General features: G+C 35.9%; 1 protein-coding gene across 2 annotated transcripts in view; it reads right to left on the reverse strand.

Moving 5' to 3' along the window:
• DNAJB14 (DnaJ heat shock protein family (Hsp40) member B14) overlaps positions 1-24638 on the reverse strand; it is a 47357-nt gene extending 22719 nt beyond the window's left edge. Inside the window, exons 1-3 of one of the 2 annotated variants that reach the window (XM_027599128.2) lie at positions 24167-24614; positions 7721-7892; positions 285-430 (exon numbers count right to left, since the gene is read on the reverse strand). In XM_027599128.2, coding sequence (XP_027454929.1) covers positions 285-430; positions 7721-7892; positions 24167-24299 — 451 coding nt within the window. In that variant the 5' untranslated portion in view covers positions 24300-24614. Of the gene's footprint in view, positions 1-284; positions 431-2122; positions 2178-7720; positions 7893-24166 lie in introns of those variants that run through there. The other variant, XM_027599129.2, reaches the window with a different exon arrangement.

The following is a 24638-nucleotide window of genomic DNA, read 5'->3' on the forward strand; positions in this document are numbered from 1 at the left end:
TATAATCACCACACTACTAGTGTGTGGTAAACTAGAAAGTACACATGATTATCTAGAAAAGTTACTTAGGACTTTGCCAAAACTGGCATTTTGCTTTTGTGAAGCCACAGTGCATTTGTTTGTCTCTTGGCATAATTAATAGTAAAATTTTAAAGGATTTTGAGGACCTTACTTATGCTGGCTTCTAAATGTACCAGTCTAAAGGCAGAATTTAATATTCTAAAACATTGTAAAGTGGATTCTAAAAAGAGCTTAGTACAATTGCTTTAAAAGGTTTACTTTACTTTTAAAAGCATCTGTTGCTCCAGGTGCATGGTTTTTGTCTGGATGAAACTTCAAAGCAAGCTTTCTATAAGCTTTTTTCAAATCTTCATCACCAGCATCTTTGGTAACTCCAAGTACTTCATAGTAATTTTTACATTTGTTTATGCTGTAAACAAAAGAGTGTGTTATAATGTAAATTTCAAGGAAGAACTTCATGTAATAATATCTCTCATTTTTTATTTATTAGAAGAGTAGAAAGAACTGTGGATTGTTTTCTCAGTGTCAAATGATAGCTTATCCCATTAAAGGTTATTGCTTCATTCTCTTTTTTGACCACAGACCATTTTTTAACCTCTTTCCAGTCTAAGGAGAGTTGACCATGAGAATGTCCTTGGTGCTTTTTATCACAACTAGAGAAGTAAAGCAAAGCCCATAACAATCATGGATGAAGGACAGAGCACACACTGAAACTAAAATGAGAGGACAAGAACAATTGTACAGTACTCTTAAGTGCACAGAGAAATTCCAGAACTCTTCACAAGTATGTTACAGTATGTCGTAGCTAAAGATTAATTAATACGCATTGCATTCCAAGATTTTTGTTGTCACATAACGTAGACCTACCAAATATCAAAGCAACAGTTTAGTGCATGTAAAACAATTACAAGTAACCTATGGTTTAAATGCCAAGGCAAGTTAACTCAGCTCTGCTATACTAACGAGAACTTGTCTGTCAGTCTAAGAAAAAGAAAATCTCATAATAATAAATATCACAGGACTCAAAAATGCTTGTTACACCCAATTTTCATTATGATTAGCATGCTTCTAAAGATTACTTATATAGCTAATTAAAGATGTTAACGGATTTAGGCCCAGAGTCTTTGAAGTATATTAAGAAAAAAAAATACTTGAATGGAGCAGAGAAAATTAATACTTCTAAATGCTAATATTCTCCTAAAACCTAAATACTTTTCCTTCACTAAAATACAGTAACATTTTAAACATTTTCTGTAGAGTACTTTACGACCTTAGATGTATTCCATGGGTGAGTGGCTTAAGGTAGTAACAGGAGAAAAGATCTAAGGCATAATTGTTCACCGGCAGCTGAAGAATTGCAGTGACTCAAAGTTCTCAAAGGAACAAGACAAGACTGATCTTATTTTACTACTGAAACTATAAGCCATGATAGTGCTTGGTATAGGATAGGTTCTCAGTAAATATTTCTGGAATAAATGAGCCTTAGCTCTCTTTTTATAATGAAAACATTCAACATTTGTTAAATGAACAAAGTTAAAAAAAAAAGACAGGTTTAAGATTATAGAAATTTTTTTATAATCACATATCAACAAAAATCTGTTATGCAGTCTTCTTTATGGTAATAATTAAAAATGGGGGGCGCCTGGGTGGCTCAGTCGTTGGGCGTCTGCCTTCGGCTCAGGTAATGATCCCAGGGTCCTGGGATCGAGCCCCGCATCAGGCTCCCTGCTCCATGGGAAGCCTGCTTTTCCCTCTCCCACTCCCACTGCTGTGTTCCCTCTCTCGCTGTCTCTCTCTCTCTGTCAAATAAATAAATAAAATCTTTAAAAAAATAATAATTAAAATTGGATTTTCCTACTTTAGATACTTAATAAATATTAACAGTCAACAGTCAATTATTTCATAAACATGATATTTCCTTTATTTAATCAACAATATTTATGGAGCACCAATTATGTCATAGACAGTGCTCTGGGCACTTGACATATATTAGTGAATAAAACAGAATGATTCCTGCCTTTGTAGAGACCCACTCTCCCAGATATATTTAGAAACTGTGTGATAGAGAAAAAGGGAAAGGGGACATTTATAGAACACCTACTGTGTGTCAGGCAAGGTCCACAATCACATATCCATGTTCCAATATCCATAAAGCTCTGAAAAATGAAAGTTATTCTATAATTTGACTGCAAAAACCTGACTTGAACTCTTTTAGAGGCAAAATTTGACCTGAATGGGTGTGAAGCTGCTAGAGTTTTCATTTATCCCATTTAAGTGTGAATATTTCTCCATGTTGCTGCGGAAATGTTACTATTAAGTAATGGGCTGCTCGCCAGATGTTAAGTGTTACTATGTTATGTATAATATATGCCCCTTATTACCTTTCTAAAATATGAACAGTTCTGAATTCCAAACTACATCTAGTCTACAAAGATTTCACAACAGAGAGTTGCAGAATCTTATTATGTTGGTTATTTTATACAAATTGTCTCATTTACTCCTCATCTAACCAATGAGAAAATTGAGGCTGGAAATGGTTAAGTCCTATAACCAAGTAATAGATGGGAACTGAAATTTATTTCTTCAACAAAAATTTACAGATCATCTACTTTCTGCTAGACAGTTTCAGATGGTATGGTGAATAAAACAGTCAAAAAAAAAAAAACCCTGTTCACACTAAATTTACAATTGGGAGAGGGATGAGCAATGGACAAATTATACAAGTAAAATAAAAAGTACATCATACGGTGGTAAATATTCAGAGAAAACTAAAATGACAAAGGAGACAAGAGAATGGACAGGGAGGCCAGCTTTCTAAATAGGATAATTAGGAAAGGTCTCACAAGTAAGGATTCAAACCTCAGTCTGTCTGACTTGAAAATCCTGTTATCTCAGAATCAGAACAAGGAAAAGGAGTCCTTCAGATACCAGAGTAACCCAGCTCTTCCTTTCTGTTGCTTTTCCAGTGTTTAAATGGACTCTTCTCTTGTAGGTATTTTCAAATGTTGGTTTTGGTGCCCAAAACATGCCTTCTCTGCCTCCTTTCTTGCTTAGTTAGTTTCTACAATTTCTTCAGACCTCAACTTAGCTTTTCCTTTTCTCAAGAACTCAAATTCCTCAAGACTAGGTTTGGCGTTCCTCTTATATCCCCCGCAAAGCCCCCTGGACGTCAGCCCTCTCCCAGCAACTACCACAGTGTACTGCAGCTACCTTGTCTGACTACTCTTCTAGACTACAGGCCACTTGAAGGCAAGGATTATGTCTTGTTCACCATATCTGTTGAATGGGTGGATGATGAATGGACAGATGGATGACTAAGTCCAATGTAAGGGCAGAAATGGTTAGGATCTAAAAGTCAAAGGTGGTAAGTGCTATAATAAAAATGTAGTTGGCACCAAAAGTCAATTTGGAATAGAGGAGAACAGACTGTAGGACAAGGAATAGAGCTATGAGTATGATAGATAGTATCTGAATGCAGAAAACAAAAGGAAGTGATAAAACACTAAACAATCCTAAAGTCATTATTACTTGGTTTGTATGCATAAGATGATTAATTATATACCAGATTAACCCTCCAAAATTGTCAAGATTTCCTGAGCATAAAAGGCTAGGCAATAGAAAAAGGCAGCCCAAGAGAGGACTGTTGGATACTGTAGGGAAATTAGAGGTTGGAATTCACAATCCTCTAGAAATGGGTCATAAAGCTAAGAATTGTCACAAAGACGGGGAAGCCAGCAGAGAGGTATAAAGTTGACATCACCAATGTACCAGCTGAAGACCACTATGTATCTCAAGTAATGCTCCAGATATACTCATTTACCTAATTTTTCACACCTGAATCAAAAATTACCATTCATATATTTATTTTAATTCATATTTTTATTCATCATTCCTTCACCAATTAAATGCATTTGTCATAGTTTCTACAGTTCACTCCCTACTGAAAGATTCAAACCTTCTTCTCCATCTTCACCAAAGAATTTTTTTAAAAGAGATAAAAAAGAAAATGAATTAAAAAGAGGTAACCTATTACCTACCCCAGAAGGAAATATCGTACAACCAGTCCAGAAAGACTGACTTCAAGCTCAACAATGGAGAAATACATCTAGTTCAGTCCCTATGTCTTCCTTTACGTGAATGAAAGCATAGTGGATAGGACAGGAAGGTCCTTTTTCAATTCTTTTTTGCATGTTTTTTTTTTAATTTTTATTTTTTAAAGATTTTTATTTATTGAGAGAGAGAATATGGTAGAGAGAGAGCACGAGAGGGAAGGAGGTCAGAGGGAGAAGCAGACTCCCCGCTGAGCAGGGAGCCCGATGCGGGACTCAATCCTGGGACTCCAGGATCATGACCTGAGCCAAAGGCAGTTGCTTAACCAACTGAGCCACCCAGGCACTCCTGTTTTGTTTTGTTTTTTTTTTTTAAAGATTTTATTTATTTATTTGTCAGAGAGAGAGAAAGAGAACACAAACAGGGAGAGGGGCAGAGGCAGAGGGAGAAACAGACTCCCTGCCAAGCAAGGAGCTCGATGCAGCACTTGATCCCAAGACCCTGGGATCATGACCTTGGCCGAAAGCAGACGCTTAACTGGCTGAGCCACCCAGGCGTCCCATCTTTTTTGCACGTTATAGCTGATTATTTAAATAGAATCCAAATTTAACTGGTGTTTAGGGAAATATTTATTCCTTAGACAAAGGATTATTTATTTTGTAAGTTTAGTAAAATGATTTCATTTCAAGAACTACAGCTTAAATCAAATCCTAATCAAATCCCCATAATTCAAATGACTTATACTAACTGATAAATATAATGATGACCCAGTTAATGCTTTACAATGATCTTGTAAGTTTTTAAAATAAAAGATGGGCTTTTTTTTTCAATGAGAAATTAAAAACTTCAAATTAGATCCAGGACACTTCTCAATAATTTTTCAATATATTTCAATTCAAAAATAGTGTTTAGTTACACAGAATATTACAATATAACTTTACAAAGTTATACTTTTTCTTCAGTCTTATTGTAAGCTAGCTCTTACTTATGCAATGGATGCAGTATTATTGCATGGCTTCTCCCATTGAGCCAAATTGTCACTGAGCAACTTGTTTACATAATCCTGCTAACACAAGATAACATGGTTTTCTTCAAAAAAATCCCCTGTGTACAGGTAAAACAAAAAGCAAAAACATACAGCATCTAAGTGTTTGCTGGTGATCTGTTACCTCACTAAAGCAACACTAACGAAGGCTAATATAATGAGTAAATGTTACATAATTCAGCTAAGCAACTCATATAAGTTATCCACTTAAGTACTCTGAATAACTTAGGGATTCTATTAAAGAACATTCCAATCACATTTAGTCCTCAGAGGAAAAAAAACTGAATTTAATAAAAAAGGGATAAGAAAATTATTGACCAGAGAAACAATTTCTAATACAGCTGTACTACTAAGCTAATACTTATACCCAATAAGAATTCATGGTCTGAAACTTGGCTGGGTCCTCAAAGCTAACCAGCAATCCTTCCATTCCCTTTGCCTTTCCACTCTGTAAATTTTCCATACTTTTACAACTCTCCTCAAGTTTCCAATCTCATCTCTTTTCTTCTAACTCTCAGAGGATAACCTCCTCTCCAATTTCCCAGAGAATATAGAAGCCAACAGACAGAAACTCCCTCAATCTCCTGTTTCCATCTTTCCAAATCTGGCCATACACAAAGTGTATCTGTACCCACCATCATCTTTCATTCTTCCATTCTCAAGATACCCTGCCTAAATACTCCAAGAGATAGTAAAACAAAGCACTGCTCTTCGTTCCTTATTTCTACCATACCTCGAGCTACTCCTCTTTTCCTTTTAAGGGGAGGACAGAGGAAACAAAGAAAAAAAATTTTTTTAAAAATAGCACCAGATTTAGGGCATACCTATTCTCCAAAACTTTCAACTCTATTCTTTGGTGATATTTCCAAAATACATAAGTAGTTCTATAGTCTTTTCTTTAATCACAAAATGCTTCTAAACAGAAATCACATATAATGCAATTAACTTTATTTAGGTCTTTCATTAAGAACACATTCTCCCAATAGAAAGTCAATTCTACAAGAAAATACAATTTGTTTTCAAATAGATGTGGTTTTCTGGAACACATTTCACTACACCATTTAATTAAAGCTTTTTCTTGAAGAAATTCAAAAGGAAGTCTCTCATTTATTCATTCACCTATCTCACATAGTCAGCCAACTCTCAATCACACAATACTAGTTATAAAAGTAGTTAGCAAAGTTATATCCCAAAAGTGCTTCACTACCATTCATGCTAATCAAATAGCCTTTAGCATGGCTTCACCATGATTAGGTAGTCTTTTTTTTCTTTTCTTCCACCAACACCAACATCTGTGGCCACCCTCAGATAAAATATTACAATCAAGCTTAGCATCTAAATATGTAGGGAAAAAAGAAAAATGTAAATCAATTGATATTTTATTTAAAATGACTTCAATTCTAGGGGGCGCCTGGGTGGCTCAGTCATTAAGCATCTGCCTTCGGCTCCGGTCATGATCCTGGGGTCCTGGCATTGAGCCCCGCATCAGGCTCCCTGCTCTGCGGGAAGCCTGCTTCTCCCTCTTCCACTCCCCCTGCTTGTGTTCCTGCTCTTGCTGTGTCTCTCTCTGTCAAATAAATAAATAAAATCTTTAAAAAAATAAAAAAATAAACTGACTTCAATTCTAAATTATGGTAAGAAAAAAAGAATGAACTAAAAAGCAATGGAGAAAAAAGGATGAGGAAAAAAAGGAAATAAGATCAGAAGAAAAGTAGGTAAGAAAACATTAAGAGAAAGACAATCTAGTTTTATCTGCTCTTCACTTGAGCTAGTTCACTGTAATATAATTCATTCTCCATGTGAATTATCTGATTAATCACTGTTTAGAGTCCTTCAACCTTGCTAGAGAGCAACATCAGTAAAATATCAATAAAGTTTCCCTAAGCTGTAGCAGAAAACAAAACAGCATTTTCTGTAGTGTTTCATACTCAAAGGTTCATTTTATTTCCAGAAAAGCTTTTCTTAATTATAAAATCAGTTACATCAGAGACCCAAAATCTAGTTCACAATTTTCCAACTCTACCTAATTCTTTTACTTAAAGTAGAAGTATAACATGAGGTAAAACTAAAAACACAGAGGCAGAATAATTAGAGTATGAAAAATATTAAAAGAAGAGGACATTATTATATGTTTGCATATATATATATATAAAGATGTCTTTAAAGAAATAGAAAAAAATTGTGCTACATTAATACAAGTGAATTTGAACATGTTGCTGCTATTGCCCTCAATTTTCCTCTCATATGAAATTCTCCTACTTTCCTGTATACAAAGACAAAACAATTCTTTCTCCTCTATTATCCTCTCCTAATATAGTTATCTAAATATTACACTGCGTCAAAAAATTGAAATAATATTCCCCAAGAAAAAATATCTGGAAGCAACTTTTGCCTTATAGTTACTTTAAAAGATGGAACCTTCCATAGAGTTGGTACTTTACAGACTGATCTGATAAATAACATAAAGCATAAGACACCCAGAGTTCAACTCTTCTGGGTTTGTTCTTCCACTGAATTATAGTTCACACATTTTTTTAGGTGTTATAACATTAAAAAATGACGTTAGTATCAATTCTAGTTGAGATATGTCATATTTATCCCTACCTGAGAACTCCATCTACTTGGTCTTTGGTGTAGCCCTTTCCACTTTCACCGCTACCAGATGTGCTGTCCTTTGTACAATTAGGCTTGTTTTGATCACCACAACCTGATGGTTTTCGGCAATGAGGGCTATTTCCAGCAGTGCTTCCATTTTTCATAATTATCTCCAACAGTGCTGTAGAAAGATACAGAAAGCATACTATACCATGTTACATCATGTATATACACATGATCTTGAGAAGAAAGTTATAAAGCTGAAAAATTAAGAATCATGTACTCTAAAAGTCTTCACCATATGGCTTTTTAAAATAAAATATATTCCCTTATATGCCTGTTTAAGACCACATCACTTAGAATATTAAGAAGTTAAATCTAATAACTCAAAAATACTATCATTTAATTCCTATGACACACTTTCATTTGTCGTATCATGGTGAAACTACAGAATACCAAAGAAAAAGAGAGAGTCATTAAAAAAGCCAATGAGATTATCTACAAAGAAACAGAAATTAGACTTTCTATTTCTCAACAACAATGGCAGCTAAAAGGCATGGAAATAATACCTTCAAAATGGTCAGAAAGAATAACTGTCAACTTGAATTCTGCACTTATTTTCTAAAAATGCTCAAGATTAAAAACATTTCAAAGAAACAAAAATGGATAAAATTTACCACTAAGATTTCACTAAAGGATACTGTAATATATAGGTTTTGGGCAGAAGGAAAATGCTTCCGGATAGGTGAAAATGTAAAAGGGAATGGTGAGCAAATTCTGTGGTAAATGTATGAGTAAATCTAAACATTGAGTCTATAAAACAGTAATACAGTTATGTCTAGGATTTGCTTTAAAATACTGGAGGAACATAAAAGAAAGGGTAGATAAAATATATATAAAATAAGATTGGCCATATACATTCATAAGGGTTAAAGATGAGAGGGCAATAGGAATTAATTACACTATTCTTTCTTTTGTGTATGCTTGAAACTTTCCATTAAGTTAAAACTAAACATAAGGGGGGACTGGGTGGCTGGGTCAGTTAAGCATCTGCCTTCAGCTCAGGTCATGATCTCAGGGTCCCTGATCAGCGGAGAGTCTGCTTCTCCCTCTCCCTCTATCTCTCTCCCTCCACTTGCACATGCTCGCTCTCTCTCTCTCTCACAAATAAATAAATAAAATCTTTTAATAAATGTTTAAGAAAAACTAAACACAGAAAAAGGAACTAAAAGGAAGAAACAGAGAAATTCGCCATGGTGGGAGAAAATTTTAACACATTTCAATATAACACAATGCAATGTCATTTATTAACTAACATTGGGTAGATGAAAAAAATCACCAGGATACAAATGATATAAATGTCTAATTTATCAAGCTTGATCTAAGAGATATAACATTATGTCCAACAACTGGTGAATATTCATCCTTTCAGGCACACAAGGAATGAAAACACTGACTACATTATAGCTAAACCATAATATTATTCTCTTTGAATTTCTAAGAAGTAGTCATATATTCTACAAATGAGCACAATGCATTTAAATAAGAAACCAGTTTAAAAACTTAAGTAGAAAGATCACAAATGGGTTAGGAAAAAAAACTGAGACAACTCGTATACCAAAGAAATAATCATAATAGAAATGAAAAAGTAGAACTGAAGAAAAATGAATGTACTACATATCAGAAAATGTGGGTCAACAAATGGTGCTGGGACAAGTGAATATCCACATGCAAAAAAATGAATTTGGACCCCTTTGTTAGACCATATACAAAAATTAGCTTAAAACAGATCATACACCTAAATGTGTGTGTGAAGAAAATACAGAAGTAAAGAAAAATTTCTTCCTAGAAGAAAAGATAGGAATACATCTTTGTGACCTTGAGTCAGGCAAAACATTTTTAGATAAAAGTACAGGTGACAAAGAAAAATAGAGAAACTAGACTTCATCAAAATTAAAAACTTTGGGGGCGCCTGGGTGGCTCAGTTGGTTAAGCGACTGCCTTCAGCTCAGGTCATGATCCCGGGGTCCTGGGATCGAGCCTTCCATCAGGCTCCCTGCCCGGCTGGAAGCCTGCCTCTCCCTCTCCCACTCCCCCTGCTTGTGTTCCCTCTCACACTGTCTCTCTCTCTGTCAATTAAATAAATAAAATCTTTAAAAAAAATTAAAAACTTTGTCCCTTCAAGGAATATTATTATATTATTAGTAAAGTAAGAAGACAATCCACAGAAAGGGAGAACATATTTAGGAAATCATACATCTGAAAAAGACATATACCCAAGAGAAATAAAAACACACATCTACACAAAAACTGGTTCAGAAATGTTCACAATAGCATTGTTCATAATAGAAAAACATTGGAAACACTCCAAATGTTCATCAGTTGATGAATGGATAAAATGTGGTATGCCCATACAATGGAATATTATTCAACAATAAAAAGAAATGAAGTACTATGGAAACAATCAACAAAACTAAAAGGCAAAAAACTAAAACTATGGAATGGGAGAAGATAATTGCAAATGACATATCTGATAAAGGGTTAGTATCCAAAATCTATAAAGAACTTATCAAACTCAACACCCAAAAGACCGATAATCCAGTTAAGAAATGGGCAGAAGACATGAATAGACATTTATCCAAAGAAGTCTTCTAAAGACAACATTTTTTCCAAAGAAGATACACAAATGGCTAACAGACATATGAAAAGACGCTCAACATCACTCGTCATCAGGGAAATACAAATCAAAACCATGATGGTTACACCTGTCAGAAAGCTAAAATTAACAACACAAGAAACAACAGGTGTTGGTGAGGATTCAGAAAAAGGGGAACCCTCCTGCACTCTTGATAGGAATGCAAACTGGTGCAGCCATTCTGGAAAACAGTACGGAGCTTCCTCAAAAAGTTAAAAATAGAACTACTCTACGATCCAGCAATTGCACTATTAGGTGTTTACCCAAAGGATACAAAAATACAGATTCAAAGGGGTACATGCACCCCGATGTTTACAGCAGCATTATTAACAATAGCCAAAGTATGGAAAGAGCCCAAATGTCCATCGACTGATGAAGGATAAAGAAGATGTGGTCTGTCTATCTATCTATCTATCTATCTATCTATCTATCTATCTATCTATCTATCTATCTAATCTATAATGGAATATTACTCAGCCATCAAAAAGAATAAAATCTTACCATTTGCAACAACATGGTAAAACATGGAGCTAGAGTGTATTATGCTAAGTGAAAGCAGTCAGAGAAAGACAAACACCATATGATTTCACTTATATGTAGAATTTAAGAAACAAAACAAGAGAACAGATGGGAGGGGGAGGAAAAAAAAGAGAGAGGGAAACAAACCATAAGAGACTCTTAATGATAGAGAACAAACTGAGGGTTGATGGAGGCAGGTGGGTGGGGGATGGGCTAGATGGGTAATGGGTATTAAGGAGGCCACTTGTTATGATGAGCACTGGGTGTTATATGTAAGTGATGAACCACTGAACTCCATTCTTAAAACCAATATTGCACTGTATATTAACTAACTAGAATTTAAGTAAAGGTTTGGGGAAGAGGGGGCACCTGGGTGGCTCAGTCAGTTAAGCATCTGCTTTCAGCTCTTGTCATGACTCCAGGGTCCTGGGATCCAGCCTCACAATGGGCTCCCTGCTGAGCAGGGCGTCTGCTTCTCCCTCTGCCCCTCCCCCCACTTGTGCATGCACAGGCGTGCTCTCTCTCTCTCTCTCTGAAATAAATAAATAAAATCTTTTTTTAAAAATTTGGGGAAAAAATGAAGCTGATATATGCTACAACACAGATGAATTTGAAAACATGCTTAGTTAAAAAAACAGTCAGAAATATTGTATGATTCTATTTATATGAAATGTATAAAATAGGCAAATGTACACAGAATAAAGTATATTAGTCACTGCCAAGGGCTAGTGGGGAGGAAAGGGTGGAATTGGGGACAAATGAGGATTAACTGCTAATGAGTATAGGGTTTCTTTCTAAGATTAAGAAAGTGTTCTAAAATTGTTTGCTGCAATGGTTGCACAACTGTGAATGTACTAAAACCCACTGAATGGTATACTTTAAAAGAATGAATTATACATATGCGAATTATATCTCAGTAAGGCTATTATATATATTTTTTAAAGATCCTAGCAGTGTTGGCAAATTTGTAAACATATAGTTGTTTATTATTTATATCATATATGCAGTTATACATGTATATAAGTGTATATATGTACGTATGTATATAAGTATATAAGTGTGTGTATACACACACACTTCTTTCTACCATATCTTTTCCCTAGCTAATGCATTCAAGAGGTCACCAAAGACATAAGAAATTTTTTTTATAATATCTAGTTGTAGATGATGCAGAAAGGCTCTTAGACAGCAACCTATTAGTTATTAACAAGTATAATATATGTTATATAGTTAATTTTCAACTATATTTAGTTTGTATTTAATGCAACATAATGTTAACTTTGAGAGCAGAAGCCAGCATGGTCTAGAGGTTAGTGGTTCACAAAAATTCTCAAAAATTTTGTAAGAATTCTGGGAAGAAGGATGTGACAGCAGCTAAAATTTTAAATCTCTGCCAATTCCCTTATAAAATCTGAGCAATTAGATAGCAAAATCAAAACCTCATGCACAAAATCCCAAAGGACCAGAAGATGGGGATGAACCACCAATAAAGCTACAAGATTTATGTGGGTTTTACCATCTGTGTGGGAAGAAGTAGAGCACAGTAACAGGGCATTTGCCAGTCCACAGAACAAAAGAACTCCAAAATAACCAACAGGGACTTTCTGTATTACAACACATCAGGCAAAACTGAGAAAAGTATGTAAAAAAGAATGAGTTCTGCTCCTATTGTAGCATGTGAGTGACAGGGTCCACAATAAACTCCTAAGGGCATAGAAACTCCGGCACTAAAATGCTCAAAACTAATCAGTCAAAACTCCCATCCAGAGCAAAAGCCACACCAAGAACCTGCTAGGAACAGGACCCATACTGAAGAGGACAGGGGCAGTAAAAGAAATAAGAAACTCCAGATGAAGTGAGGAAGGAGAAAAGAGAGAGAGCTTATAAAGCAAGGTGATAGATTTTCAAACATTACCCAAAAACTGGAGCAGGATCTCTGTGTATTTAGAAAGGCTAATTAACTTCACATAAAAATGAGTATAAAAAATTAGTAAAAGAAAATGGTAGAACTGATATCTGATACAAAGTTATTGTGAGAAAAAAAGTGAATAGGAATAAAATAAATCTCTGAAGACAATGAAAACATACCACAAAGACTTGCCAACAGAACAGGTAAATGCTATAAACCACTACTTCAAAACAAGCTGAAAAGATTTTAAAAAGTTATACACAATACAAAAGTACACCATAAATTAGAATTAGAACAACCCCCGGAATTATTCATTCAGAGCTTAGGTGATAAAACTCAGGAAACAACAAGAAATAAAAGAAAAAAACCAATTCAAAAAAAAAGACTAAACTAGAAGAAATAAGGAATTAATAAACTACAGATAACTTTGTGTAAGCAAAAGAGAATATTAAAAAGAGGAAAAAAATTTAAATTAAAAAATGAAAAAGACAAAAAATTAGAAAAAAATGGCAAATACTGAAAATAGTTAAAGAACATCCAACATACATATAATAGGAGTCCTAAAAAGGAAAAATAAAGCAAGGGAATAAAACAATAATTGGGGAAAACTTCTCTGATAAAAACATCTAAAGTCATATAATGAAAGGGCAAATCACATACCTAAGAATATTGACCCAAAATAACCAACACCAAAATATATTCTAGTAAAATTAACCAAGCATCTAGGCAAAAAGATAAAACAACTTATAAATGAAAGAAAATTAGATTGTCATCAAATTTTATCAGTAGTATTTGCAGAAAACAATGGAATAACATATTTAGATATCCAAAGAAAGAAAATTTCAGTCAAGTATTTGGTATGCACCAACTAACTTCAAGCACTAAGTCCCCAGATGAACGTTTTTCAACATTCCAGAACTTAAGAGCATAGTTCCCACAAGCCCTTCCTAAAAATCTACTAGAGAACAAGCTTCAGGAATACAAAATAATTATAAATACATTGATATAAGGACTGATGGTGAGAACTAAATGTATAGTGACCTACAGAGATAAGACTAAATGACGATTAAAAGAAAGCACATATAGTATATAATAATAATAATATGCTCCGACACTGTAGACAGATTCAAATATTTTTTAAATGGTGGGCTTCTTCTGGCTTGTCTTTTACTTGAAAAAACAAATTATTGGTCTTCTCTTCCCTTTCCTTTTCTACCTTTGGCAGCTGACACTTGGATGAAGGAAGCTTACTGGAACCAAGAGGGCAGCAATAGCCAAAAACAGGCCTCAGAATGGCATTACAAATATGGAAACAGAGAATGAACTCTGTTGGACAGAAAGGGAGGTTTGTATTGCTCAGATATCAAAATTAATAAAGATTAAATTACTATAAATGTGCGTATGTCCATATACAAACACATATAACACACAGATATACATACACATACATATACATACATACATTCACACATAATTTCTTAGCTCTGTCGACTGAGAGGACCCAAAGACAATGACAACCCTGTAGCAAGAAGCATATCTAGTATGTCTATCTTAGGTTCCAAGTACCATTGTCCACTGAAAAGAGTAAGAGCTCCTTGGAGAAATAGCTGATTCCCAGGACAATAAAATAAAAAGTGAACCTGAAAATTGTTTTGTGCCAGAAAGTAAGGAAGCTCAAAGAGTGATGGAGACATGTCAAAAAGTTAAAGTGAAAAAGACACAGGAGTCAGTCTGAAGGGACTCCTGACTAAATCTGAGGCAATCTGAGCATCAAAATTAAAAATGATAGCAATGGGGGTGCCTGGGTGGCTCAGTTGGTTGAGTGTCTTACTCTTGGTATTGGCTCAGGTCACGATCTCATGGGTCATGAGATTGAGCCCCACATCATCCCCATGCTCAGTGGGGAGTCTACTTGAGATTCTCTCCCTCTCCCTCTCCCCCTCCCCCCACTCGCCCACATGCTCACTCTCTCTCAAATAAATAAGTCTTTCAAAAACATGATAGTAATGGATTAAATAGGAATCCATGAATCCAAACTAATAAATAAAGTTGAATGCCAACTAATAAATTGTGGAAGGAATGACAGAATTAGAAAACCACCACTGACAACCATTAGAAATTTGTTCAGGAAAGAATCATCGATGGATGCTAAAAGGAGTTGGGAAGTTTGTTGGGGAACAGGACATTTACACGGTTTCAAGTATCTTCCCCAAAAATTTATTAATTACAAAGGGGAAACAAAGTCATTTAGAACGGAGAAACCTGACAATCAGCAACTCAAACAAGTGATGAAAATTAGCATCAATCAATAAAGACCAGATCACTCCTGATATGTTATACTAAGAAAACAACATCACTTCTTTGTGTTCCTGCCAAAAATTCATATGAGGAAATGTCAAACCCAAATTGAGGGAAATTCTATAAAATAACTGGCCTGTACTCATCAAAAATGCCAAGGTCAAGAGAGAAAAAAGAAAAGATAATCTGGACAATAAAACATGTCAAATAAATGCAACATGTGTCTTTTTTGTTATCAAAGACATAACTGGGAAGATGGGTAGAATCTGAAAGAGGTACATGCATTAATTTCATTAATTTAATGGTTGTACTGTGGTTATATAAGAGTGTCCCTGTCTTAGAAAATATACACTGAATTATTGAGGGGTAACAGGACATCATGTCTACAACTTACTCTTAACTGGTTCAGGAAAAAATATAGTAAGAACAAATTGTGAATGTATGCATGTATGCATGGGACGGGGAGACAGCAGGGAAGGACAGACGAAGGGCATGATAAAGCAAATGTAGTAAAATTTTATCAAATAGAAGCCTGAGTGAAATACACAAGGGAAATCTATACTATTCTTGTGACTTTTCTAGAAATTTTAAATTATTTCAAAATGTTAAAAAACTTGAAATGGGGAGGGAAAATGGGGAGAGTATATGCTAAAAATTTTAACTTTTCAATAACTGTATTAGGGGAGTAGTATTGGTAATACTACTCTGAAACTATTATGTAAGTATATGATGTGGCAGAAAGCAAAAAAATAATTATGACATATTCTGTCATTTACCATGGCCTTGAGAACCAGCATACTACTGTGGAAGGAAGGAAATAGAAATATAAGCTAGAAAAAAAAAAAGAAATATAAACTAGAGCAATTTAACACCCCAAAGTGCTTAATTTGAATAAGTGAAAGTATAAACTCATAAGCTGTTTTAGCTTTAGGAAAAAAAAAGTTATTTCCTAGTCTGTACACTGAAAAAGCCCAGAAATAATGAACAATCTAGTAGCTACCGCATCCTTAGTGCCAGATTGTGATGTTGAAACACCATTTTCCACTAACAGAAACTTACTGGAGATATGATTGGTTCCAGATCTATCACAGAAAATGTACAAGAGGAGCCTGAAACATTCTGTTACACCAAACAGCAAGCCAACTATTAAAGACTATTGGGAATCTGTCTGTACTCAGGAGCTAAATGCGAAGGGGCTCCCTACTGGCCAAAGACCTAAAAAATAATACAGTTGATCCTGAACAACCCAGCAGTTAGGGGCACCAATCCACATGCAGTTAAAAATACCCACATAACTTTTGGCTCACTAAAAGCCTAACTACTAATAGCCTACTATTGACTGGAAGGAAGCCTTACCAATGATATAAATACTTGATTAACACCTATGTTGTATATGTATTACATACTGTATTCTTACAATAAAATAAGCTAGAGAAAAAAATGTTACTAAGAAAATTATAAGGAAAATACATTTATAGTACTGTATTGTAATTAGAAAAAAAAAAATCTGATTAGTGGATCCACACAGTTCAAACCCATGTTATTCAAGGGTCAACTATACTAATTAACTGCTTTTGGGGAAAAAAAGGGAACCAACTCCTTTTCTTGAAAACTGATAAAAGCAATCAAGCACTTGTCTTTCCTGTATGAACTGTACCACTATGTAACCCCAAGACAGGAAAGGGGAAATACCTCTTTATAGAAGTAGTTCAGCTAATAAATGAAGAATTTTTAAAAACTTGTGGAGCCAGATATGAAAATGATTTTATGTGTTTAGCATTTATAGGTGGACACCAAGTCCCTATGCATGCTAGTTAGAAGTTATCTGTACATTCCCTTTCATTCTTAGCACAAAAATTATCTTCCAGTGTTTTTCTGGACATCTTCCAGGTTAATAGCTAGACACTGAATATTGCTGAAGCAGGACCATACTGTTGTTTTATATTTTCAACATCTTTATGATACTGAAAATTCTACAATTTCATGCATAGGGGCTTCTGCTTAACAATGGCTACGTGTGTACATGCACTCACACCAAACACTCTTTGGCTCCAAAGAGTGAAAATTTGGATGAGTTCCATTACCTCTGGGTCTCAATATCCAGGTTTGCCATCTTAAAAATGGACTCAGCAAGCCTGTGTGTATTAATTTCTAGAACCAATGCCTGAGAAGGTAATATGATTCAGTTCAAATACCGCCAGAATTTAGAACACATTGGATTTTTCACATGAGATCTCATTAGCAATAATGTGCAGTATTACAAACACTAGCTGGGCGAATATAGTACTTACAAATCAAATACAGTACTTATAAACTTATAAAACAGACTACGTTTACTTTTGGTTTTCAAAATTATACAATATCATTTTATGCCTTCACTTTCCACATGTATTGCTTTACTTTTGGGGTTGTGACAGACTCTGCACTTAAGAATACTCCGTATTTAGGACTGGTAAAAAAGTAAATACAGTATTAAAAATGTTTATGTGAATCATCCAAAAGTGAAGAACCAAGATCTGTTTTTATTTCATAAGTTTCTACTATACACCTGTTATATAGAATGTCCACTATAAGCTAAATCTAAAATAAGGATAAATAATTTGAAAAACAAATGGATGTTTTCCTCCTCTTCACAAACCAGAAACAGCTTTTATTTGTGTGATTATAAAAGTAGTATTTCTCAGCTCATTAAAAAAGGCGTAACAAAGTAAAAATCACTTATAAATCCCACACAAGAAAATCACTCAACCATTTTGGTATATTTGACTCTAGTTACTCTAGTTAGCTGTCGAGTTTTTTATGTATGCTTAAACAAAATTAGAATAATCTATATATGATGATAGCTTTACCTTTATTTAGTTCATAAGACATCATGTATTTCATTTTTTATCAATAAATATCAGTCCACATCATTTATTTATGTATTTATGTATTTATTTATTTATTTATATCTTATTCAGGACTACTGCAGTAGGGGAGTAATCAGGCTTAACTCCGAATTCAGCAAAGACAGCTGGGGATTTATGGCCAATGAGCAGGGTGAGGGGATCAGCAGATGGAAAATTATTGAGGCACATTATCATTTTTAATAGATGCATAGTATCTGAATGCAATGTAATTTATTTAATCAATTCCCACTGATGAACATTTACACTCTTTCCAAGTTTTGCTAGTGACAATTTTTATATATACATTTTTGAATACTTACCTGATTATTTAAAAGCTTCATTTGTGAATAGCATGTTAAGCTCTAAGATTTTCATTTAATTGTTTAGCAAATCATCTTTATTGAAGGGAATAAAGTTATATAAAAAGGTATCGTTCCAGAAAATACAGGCTTATATATGCCAAAGCAAATACTGTCAGGTACCAGGGGAGTAAAAAGGATAATAAGATTAAAATGGTTCCTGATGGCAAAAGACTTTTTAATCTAGGAGAGGGACAGCTATATACACAGACAGCATAGCACAAGGAATGAATGCAGCAAAATAGGGACAACCACATGTTAACTAAGCACGGAATGAGCAGTTGAATCTAAGTGGAAAGCAATCCTAACTTATAGCAATTGTTTTCTGCTCAAACAAGTAACTAAAAATGACAGAAAAGAGACAAATATTATACTGTTGACGCCAAGGCAGTATCCAAATACTTTTGGCTTAGTAATAATACATGACATTCTTACAGCACTTAATAAAATATATTTATAATAATCCTGTGAAAATTACAGATGAGATAACTAAGTTTCAAGAAAGGAAAGGAGAATTACAGGAATTGAGCCATTATTATGTCCAGCACATACATCATATTTCATTCCTGTAGAATGTAAGCTCTAAGAGGACAAGGACTTATTATTCACTTCCTCCGTAGCCACAAGGAAGTGTGGATTCAGTAAATGTGTGTTAAATAAATGTATCCCCATTTTAGAGATGAGAAAATTGAGGGCCCAAAAAATAGTTACATATGTAAGGTCACACAACTATAAAATTAAGGTTCAAAACTAAATTCAGTATTCCTCCTTTAACTATAAAACACTTTGGCTATTAGCTGAAACTTGGAGATCATTTTATAACCCTTAATTCAATGTTATGGAATATTTGTTCTGAATGTATAATTTGTACTTGTCACTAAAATTTAATTAAGTCAGAAATAGAAAATGGAATTGCCTTAAAAGGAACAGTGTAGCTAATACTCCAGATGTGTAATGACAGTTTGAAAAGCTTTATTTTACTATTTTAAGCGAGGCAAAAGAGGGACAGAACTTTGAATTTTTTATTAGATTTAAATTTTAAATAATGTAGTAAAAAAAAGGAAAATTCTATACATATATCTTTCACATGAGGGAAAAAATAGGGGACTATTTTAATTGTTATTGTGCAGATAGATGCTGCAAATTACACATGAGTTATCCATTCATTAAAGCAGACACAGGATGGCCTTTTTTGAAGTTGTAGGCCACACTTTAGTTCAAGTTACTAAGAAATTCTTGAAAACAATCAAAATGCTTTTCTTCGAAAAAAACCAATCTATACTAATCGCCCCCCAATCAGTATGAATCACTGACAGTTAATACTAAGTAAATAGCAATGTAAAGCATTAAAACAGTGAGATTGTATCCCTCTGTTAAAGTCCAAAACATATCAATAATTCAATAAATATACAGTTTAAGAAACTAAAAAGTAATTTACTTTTCTGCCTGCTGACATTATTTTTCCAGAATATGTAGTAGCTAGTCACACATACCAATCCTTTTGAACATAAACCAAACTCATAGTATGAAAATACTTGAATATTTGCAAAATTCAATTCACTTAGAAGTCCACTGAAATAAATGATCCATAAAATAATATCCTCAACTAAAAACACAGAAAGCAACAATGTCCTAGATCCATTTGAAGATCAAGCTTTTCCTCAAGGAAAACTCTTGCCAACTTTTTTAAGTGTTTTATCAATCAAACTGCTCACCTGGCAAAAATCAAATGTGAAGAGGATAAAAATTCTGGAGTTTAGTTAGAATTTAAGCTCACATTTTCCCATTCACTGTCTAAGAATAATGAAAGTCAATATGCAATGTTTTCTTTTGCCTATGTTAGTATGAAAACACATCCAGAGGAACCTTCAGTCAAAACCCCGAGGCGTAGGAATTTATTAGTAATCTAGAATAGGAGAAATTCAGGGATACAATTTTAAAATTTCATTTTAACCACTAGCTTCGATTTCTTCCTACACTAATTATTTTCTCAGGACTTACACAAACGTCCTAGACCTTCTCCTTCCTCCCTCCTACCATTAAACACCTTCTGAGAGGGGCGCCTGGGTGGCTCAGTCGGTCGGGGGACTGCCTCCGGCTCAGGTCATGATCCCGGAGTCCCGGGATCGAGTCCCGCATCGGGCTCCCTGCTCGGCGGGGAGTCTGCTTCTCCCTCTGACCCTCCCCCCTCTCATGTGCTCTCTCTCTCTCTCTCTCTCAAATAAATAAATAAACTCTTTAAAAAAAATAAAAATAAAATAAACACCTTCTGAGAACATTCTATGTAAAACGCACTCTGCCAAGTATTTGAGCATAACTTTATTTCAGCAAAGCTCACCTCAATCCTGGGATGAAATCTTAATTTCACAACTAAAGAACACTTAGAGATGCTAAGTAACTTGTCCCTGGTTACAAAACTGTCAGAGGCAAAGTATGTATGCATCTGAACTAAGATTTTCTGACCACACCACAACTGTAAACTATCACTTTCCTTGGTAATCACAGACTGCCTTTACAAAACATTGTACTATTAATTTTCATTGTTATTTTTCTTAATGTTCTCTAGGTTCATGTCTTTAAGAGCAACAACTGTGTTGTGCTTTTATATCTTACAGTATCCTTTAGCAGACTGATTCAAATTGCTTATATGATAGGGGTACCTGGCTGGTTCAGTCCGTAGAGCACGTGACTCTTGATCTCAGGATTGTGAGTTCAAGCTATGTTGGGCACAGAGTTTAGTTAAGAAAAAAACAAACACTGAAAGAATATAAAGTTTCTCAATGAAGCATTAAACAAACAACAAAAACAACAAATTGTTTATATAAGAATGACAAGCTACAAGTTTAAAGCTTCTCAGAGCTTCACACTTGTTAAATAGAAGTGATACCAAAAAACCAAGTGCTTACTGTTAAATGCATTCCATGTATTCATTCCTTTAATCCTCACAAGAGCCCCATGAAATCAGCACATTACTGTCCCATTTTGCAGATCAAAGAGCAAAGGCTAGAGAGGTTTATGCTACTTGCCCAAGATTAAGATTACAGCCAGTAGGTGGAGAAGATAGGCTTCAAAAGCCAAGGTATTCTGTTTTGAGTGGTTACTTGCTTAATATTAAAACTGTCCCTCTAGTACTAGATAATGGTTAAAATGAAATCATGTATTCATACAGTATGCAAATTTTAACTCTGGGCAATGATTTCTTGAATATGACAACAAAAGCACAGGCTTTTATTAAAAGTAAAAACAGACAAATGAGACTACATGAAGCTTAACAACTTCTGTACATCAAAGGACACAACCAGCAGAATGAAAGACTCCTTACAGAATAGGCGAAAAAATGTGTAAATCATATGATAAGGGGTTTATATCTAAAATATATAAAGAACTTCTACAACTCAACCACAAAACAAATAATCCAATTAAAAAATGGGCAAGGGTGCCTGGGTGGCTCAGTCCGTTAAGCATCCAACTCTTGATTTCAGCTCAGGTCATGATCTAAGGGTCATGGGATAGAGCCCCACTCAGGCTCTGTGTTCAGCATGGAGTCTGCTGGAGTGTCTACCTCTCCCTCTCTCCCTCTGCCCTTCCCCCCACTTTGCACGCACACGCCCCCCCATAAGTAAATAAAATCTTAAAAAAAAAAAAACTACTTTCTGTCAATCACCTGAGTTCTACTCTCAACTCAGCACCTTAATAAGTTATTTTAAAAAAATGGGCAAAGGACTTGAATAGACATTTCTCCAAGGTGATATAAATAAGTCAACAAGCATATAAAAATATGCTCAACATCACTTTTCATTAAAGAAATTGCGAATCAAAACCACAATGGGATATCACCTCATACTTTTCAAAATGGCTACTATCAAAAACAAACAAGTTTTGGTGAGGATGTGGAAAAACTGTAACTCTTGCACACTGTTGGGAATGTAAAATGGTACAACTGCTTTGGAAAACAGTATAGTAGTTCCTCAAAAAATTAAAAATAGAACTGCCAATATGATCCAGCAATCCCATTTCTTGGTATGTATCTGAAAGAACTGAAAGCAGGAGAAACTTGCAATGTTATACTTGTACACCCACGTTCATAGCAGCATTATTCACAATAGTCAAGATATAAAAACAACCTAAATGTCTACTGGCAGACGAATGAATAATGAAAATGTGGGGGGAAGGGTGTAAAATGAAATATTATATAGCCTTAAAAAAGAAAATCATATCACATGCTACAACATGCACTTAAAGGAATTATGCTAAGTGAAATAAGCCAGTCAAAAAGACAAATACTGTATAATTTCACTTACATAAGGTATCTAAAGTAGTACAGTTTTAGAAAAATAAAGAATGGTGTTGCCAAGGGCTGGCAGGCAGGGATAATGGGTAGTTGTTTTGTTGGTACAGAATTTCAGTTCCATAAGATGAAAAATTCCAGAGATCTATTACACAACAGTATGAAAATGGTTAATACTACTGACCCATATGCTTAAAAATGATTAAGTAAATTTTGTCACATATTTGTGCCACATTTTAAAAAATATTAACTCCTTTCTTTTCTTTCACTTCCTTTTCCTGTCCTCTCTGGTAAAGTATTCAACAGCAGTGTAATGAAAATGATAGATAAAGCAAAGAATACAACAATATAAAAAAATTGAGAAAATAAAATAAAACAGCCTCACGTTCTTATTAACTTATCATTAATTTTCCTAACCTAGAAACACCTTGAACCTCCAGTGAAACAGTATTCAATTGGCAAGACAATAGAGCATAGTGGTTGAAGGCTTTTTGGAGCTGAAAAGCTCAAGTGCTATTCTGATTTTGCTACTAATTACTCTGTGACCTTCGGTAAAATATTTTCATTCATTCACTCATTCATTCATTCATTCATTTATTCATTCATTCATCAAAAAATGTTTACACATGGGTAAACCCGGTTAAACGAATTCCATCTCTACATAGGACTGTTCTGAGGAGTAAATGAAATAATTCATATAAAACACTAGGCACAAGGCCTGGCACTTTAAGTGTTCAGTAAATGTTGGCTATTATTATTAGTTTAAAGCCTCCAGAGCAGGACCTGAACAGAGTGAATTCAACTTGTCAGTCTAGAACACCATTCCTTAGTGATTTGCCTAATTAATCGATAATTACGGTGTTATCAAATCAGATACTATTTAGGAAATCATTGCTGACTCTATCATTCTTGCCAAATTTGTGCTCTTCTCTTCTAAAAAAAGCTCTCTACCAGGGAAAAGCAATGTCATCTCAGGTATTTGAAATGTTTGCTTTGGGAATAGTGTTCTACCCCAAAGGTGGTGGAATGGAGACCTGTGTATGAGCCACTTGAGTTCCCTATTCCTCTCACTTCATTAGGGGCCTAGGCCTTATTTGAGGGTGAAGATGCGGTGGGAGGGGGCCACACAACCAAACAGCCATATATATAAAGCCCCACTCAGGTAAGACGGGGCCAGAGAAATCTCCTGGCAGAATGACAGCTAAACCTTTACAGAAAGGACCGGAGAACCGGCAACACTCGTCTGTCAGCTGAGAGGCGGCATCTCGAAGGCAAGCCAGTGCAGAGGGAATCTCGGGCAGCCCACCCCAGGCCCGGCCCGGGACAGTCGGGGCCGGGGCGGGGGTGTGTCGGGATGCTCCTCCCGGAGCCCTGCGGCGGGATCTGGCAGGCCGGGGGTCCCGCCGGTTCCCGGAGGAGCGATGGTGGGGGCAGGGGCGGGCTACGCGGCGGTCTGGGGACCCGGCAGGTAGGGAAGGAAGGGACAGTGAGGGCCTCACCGCGGGCCGAGGGCAGCGGGTAGAGCTTCTCCGCCTTCTGCAGGAAGCGCTGGGCCTTCTCACGGTTGCCGGCGTTGAGGGCCTCCCGGGCGATCTCGACACATTTCTCCGCCTCATCCCGGTTCCCCTCCATGGCTTGCGCTTTCTTCCGTTTCCTCCGGTAGCGCAGCTACGGGGGGACGGACGCCGCGGCCGCGGCGGAGGCGAGCCGGCCCGGGGTGGGGGCGTGCGGTGGCGAGCGGGGAGGAGAGCAGGGGACCGTGGCGGCGGCGGCGGCCCGGGCGGACAGGCGGGCTCACAGCTCCGCCTCCTCACGGCGGCCTCCCCGCCCCCCGCGGGCCCCTACGGCGCGAGCCGCATCCCTCCGGACCCCAGGACCGAGCTCTCGGGCCTGGGAGTCGCGGCCGACTCGGCTGTCCGTGCGCGGCGCCGACACGCTCGGAACCGACCAACGTGGGGGGGGGGGGGAGTA

Source organism: Zalophus californianus, chromosome 2 (genome assembly GCF_009762305.2).
Source record: "Zalophus californianus isolate mZalCal1 chromosome 2, mZalCal1.pri.v2, whole genome shotgun sequence".
Lineage (NCBI taxonomy): Eukaryota > Metazoa > Chordata > Mammalia > Carnivora > Otariidae > Zalophus > Zalophus californianus.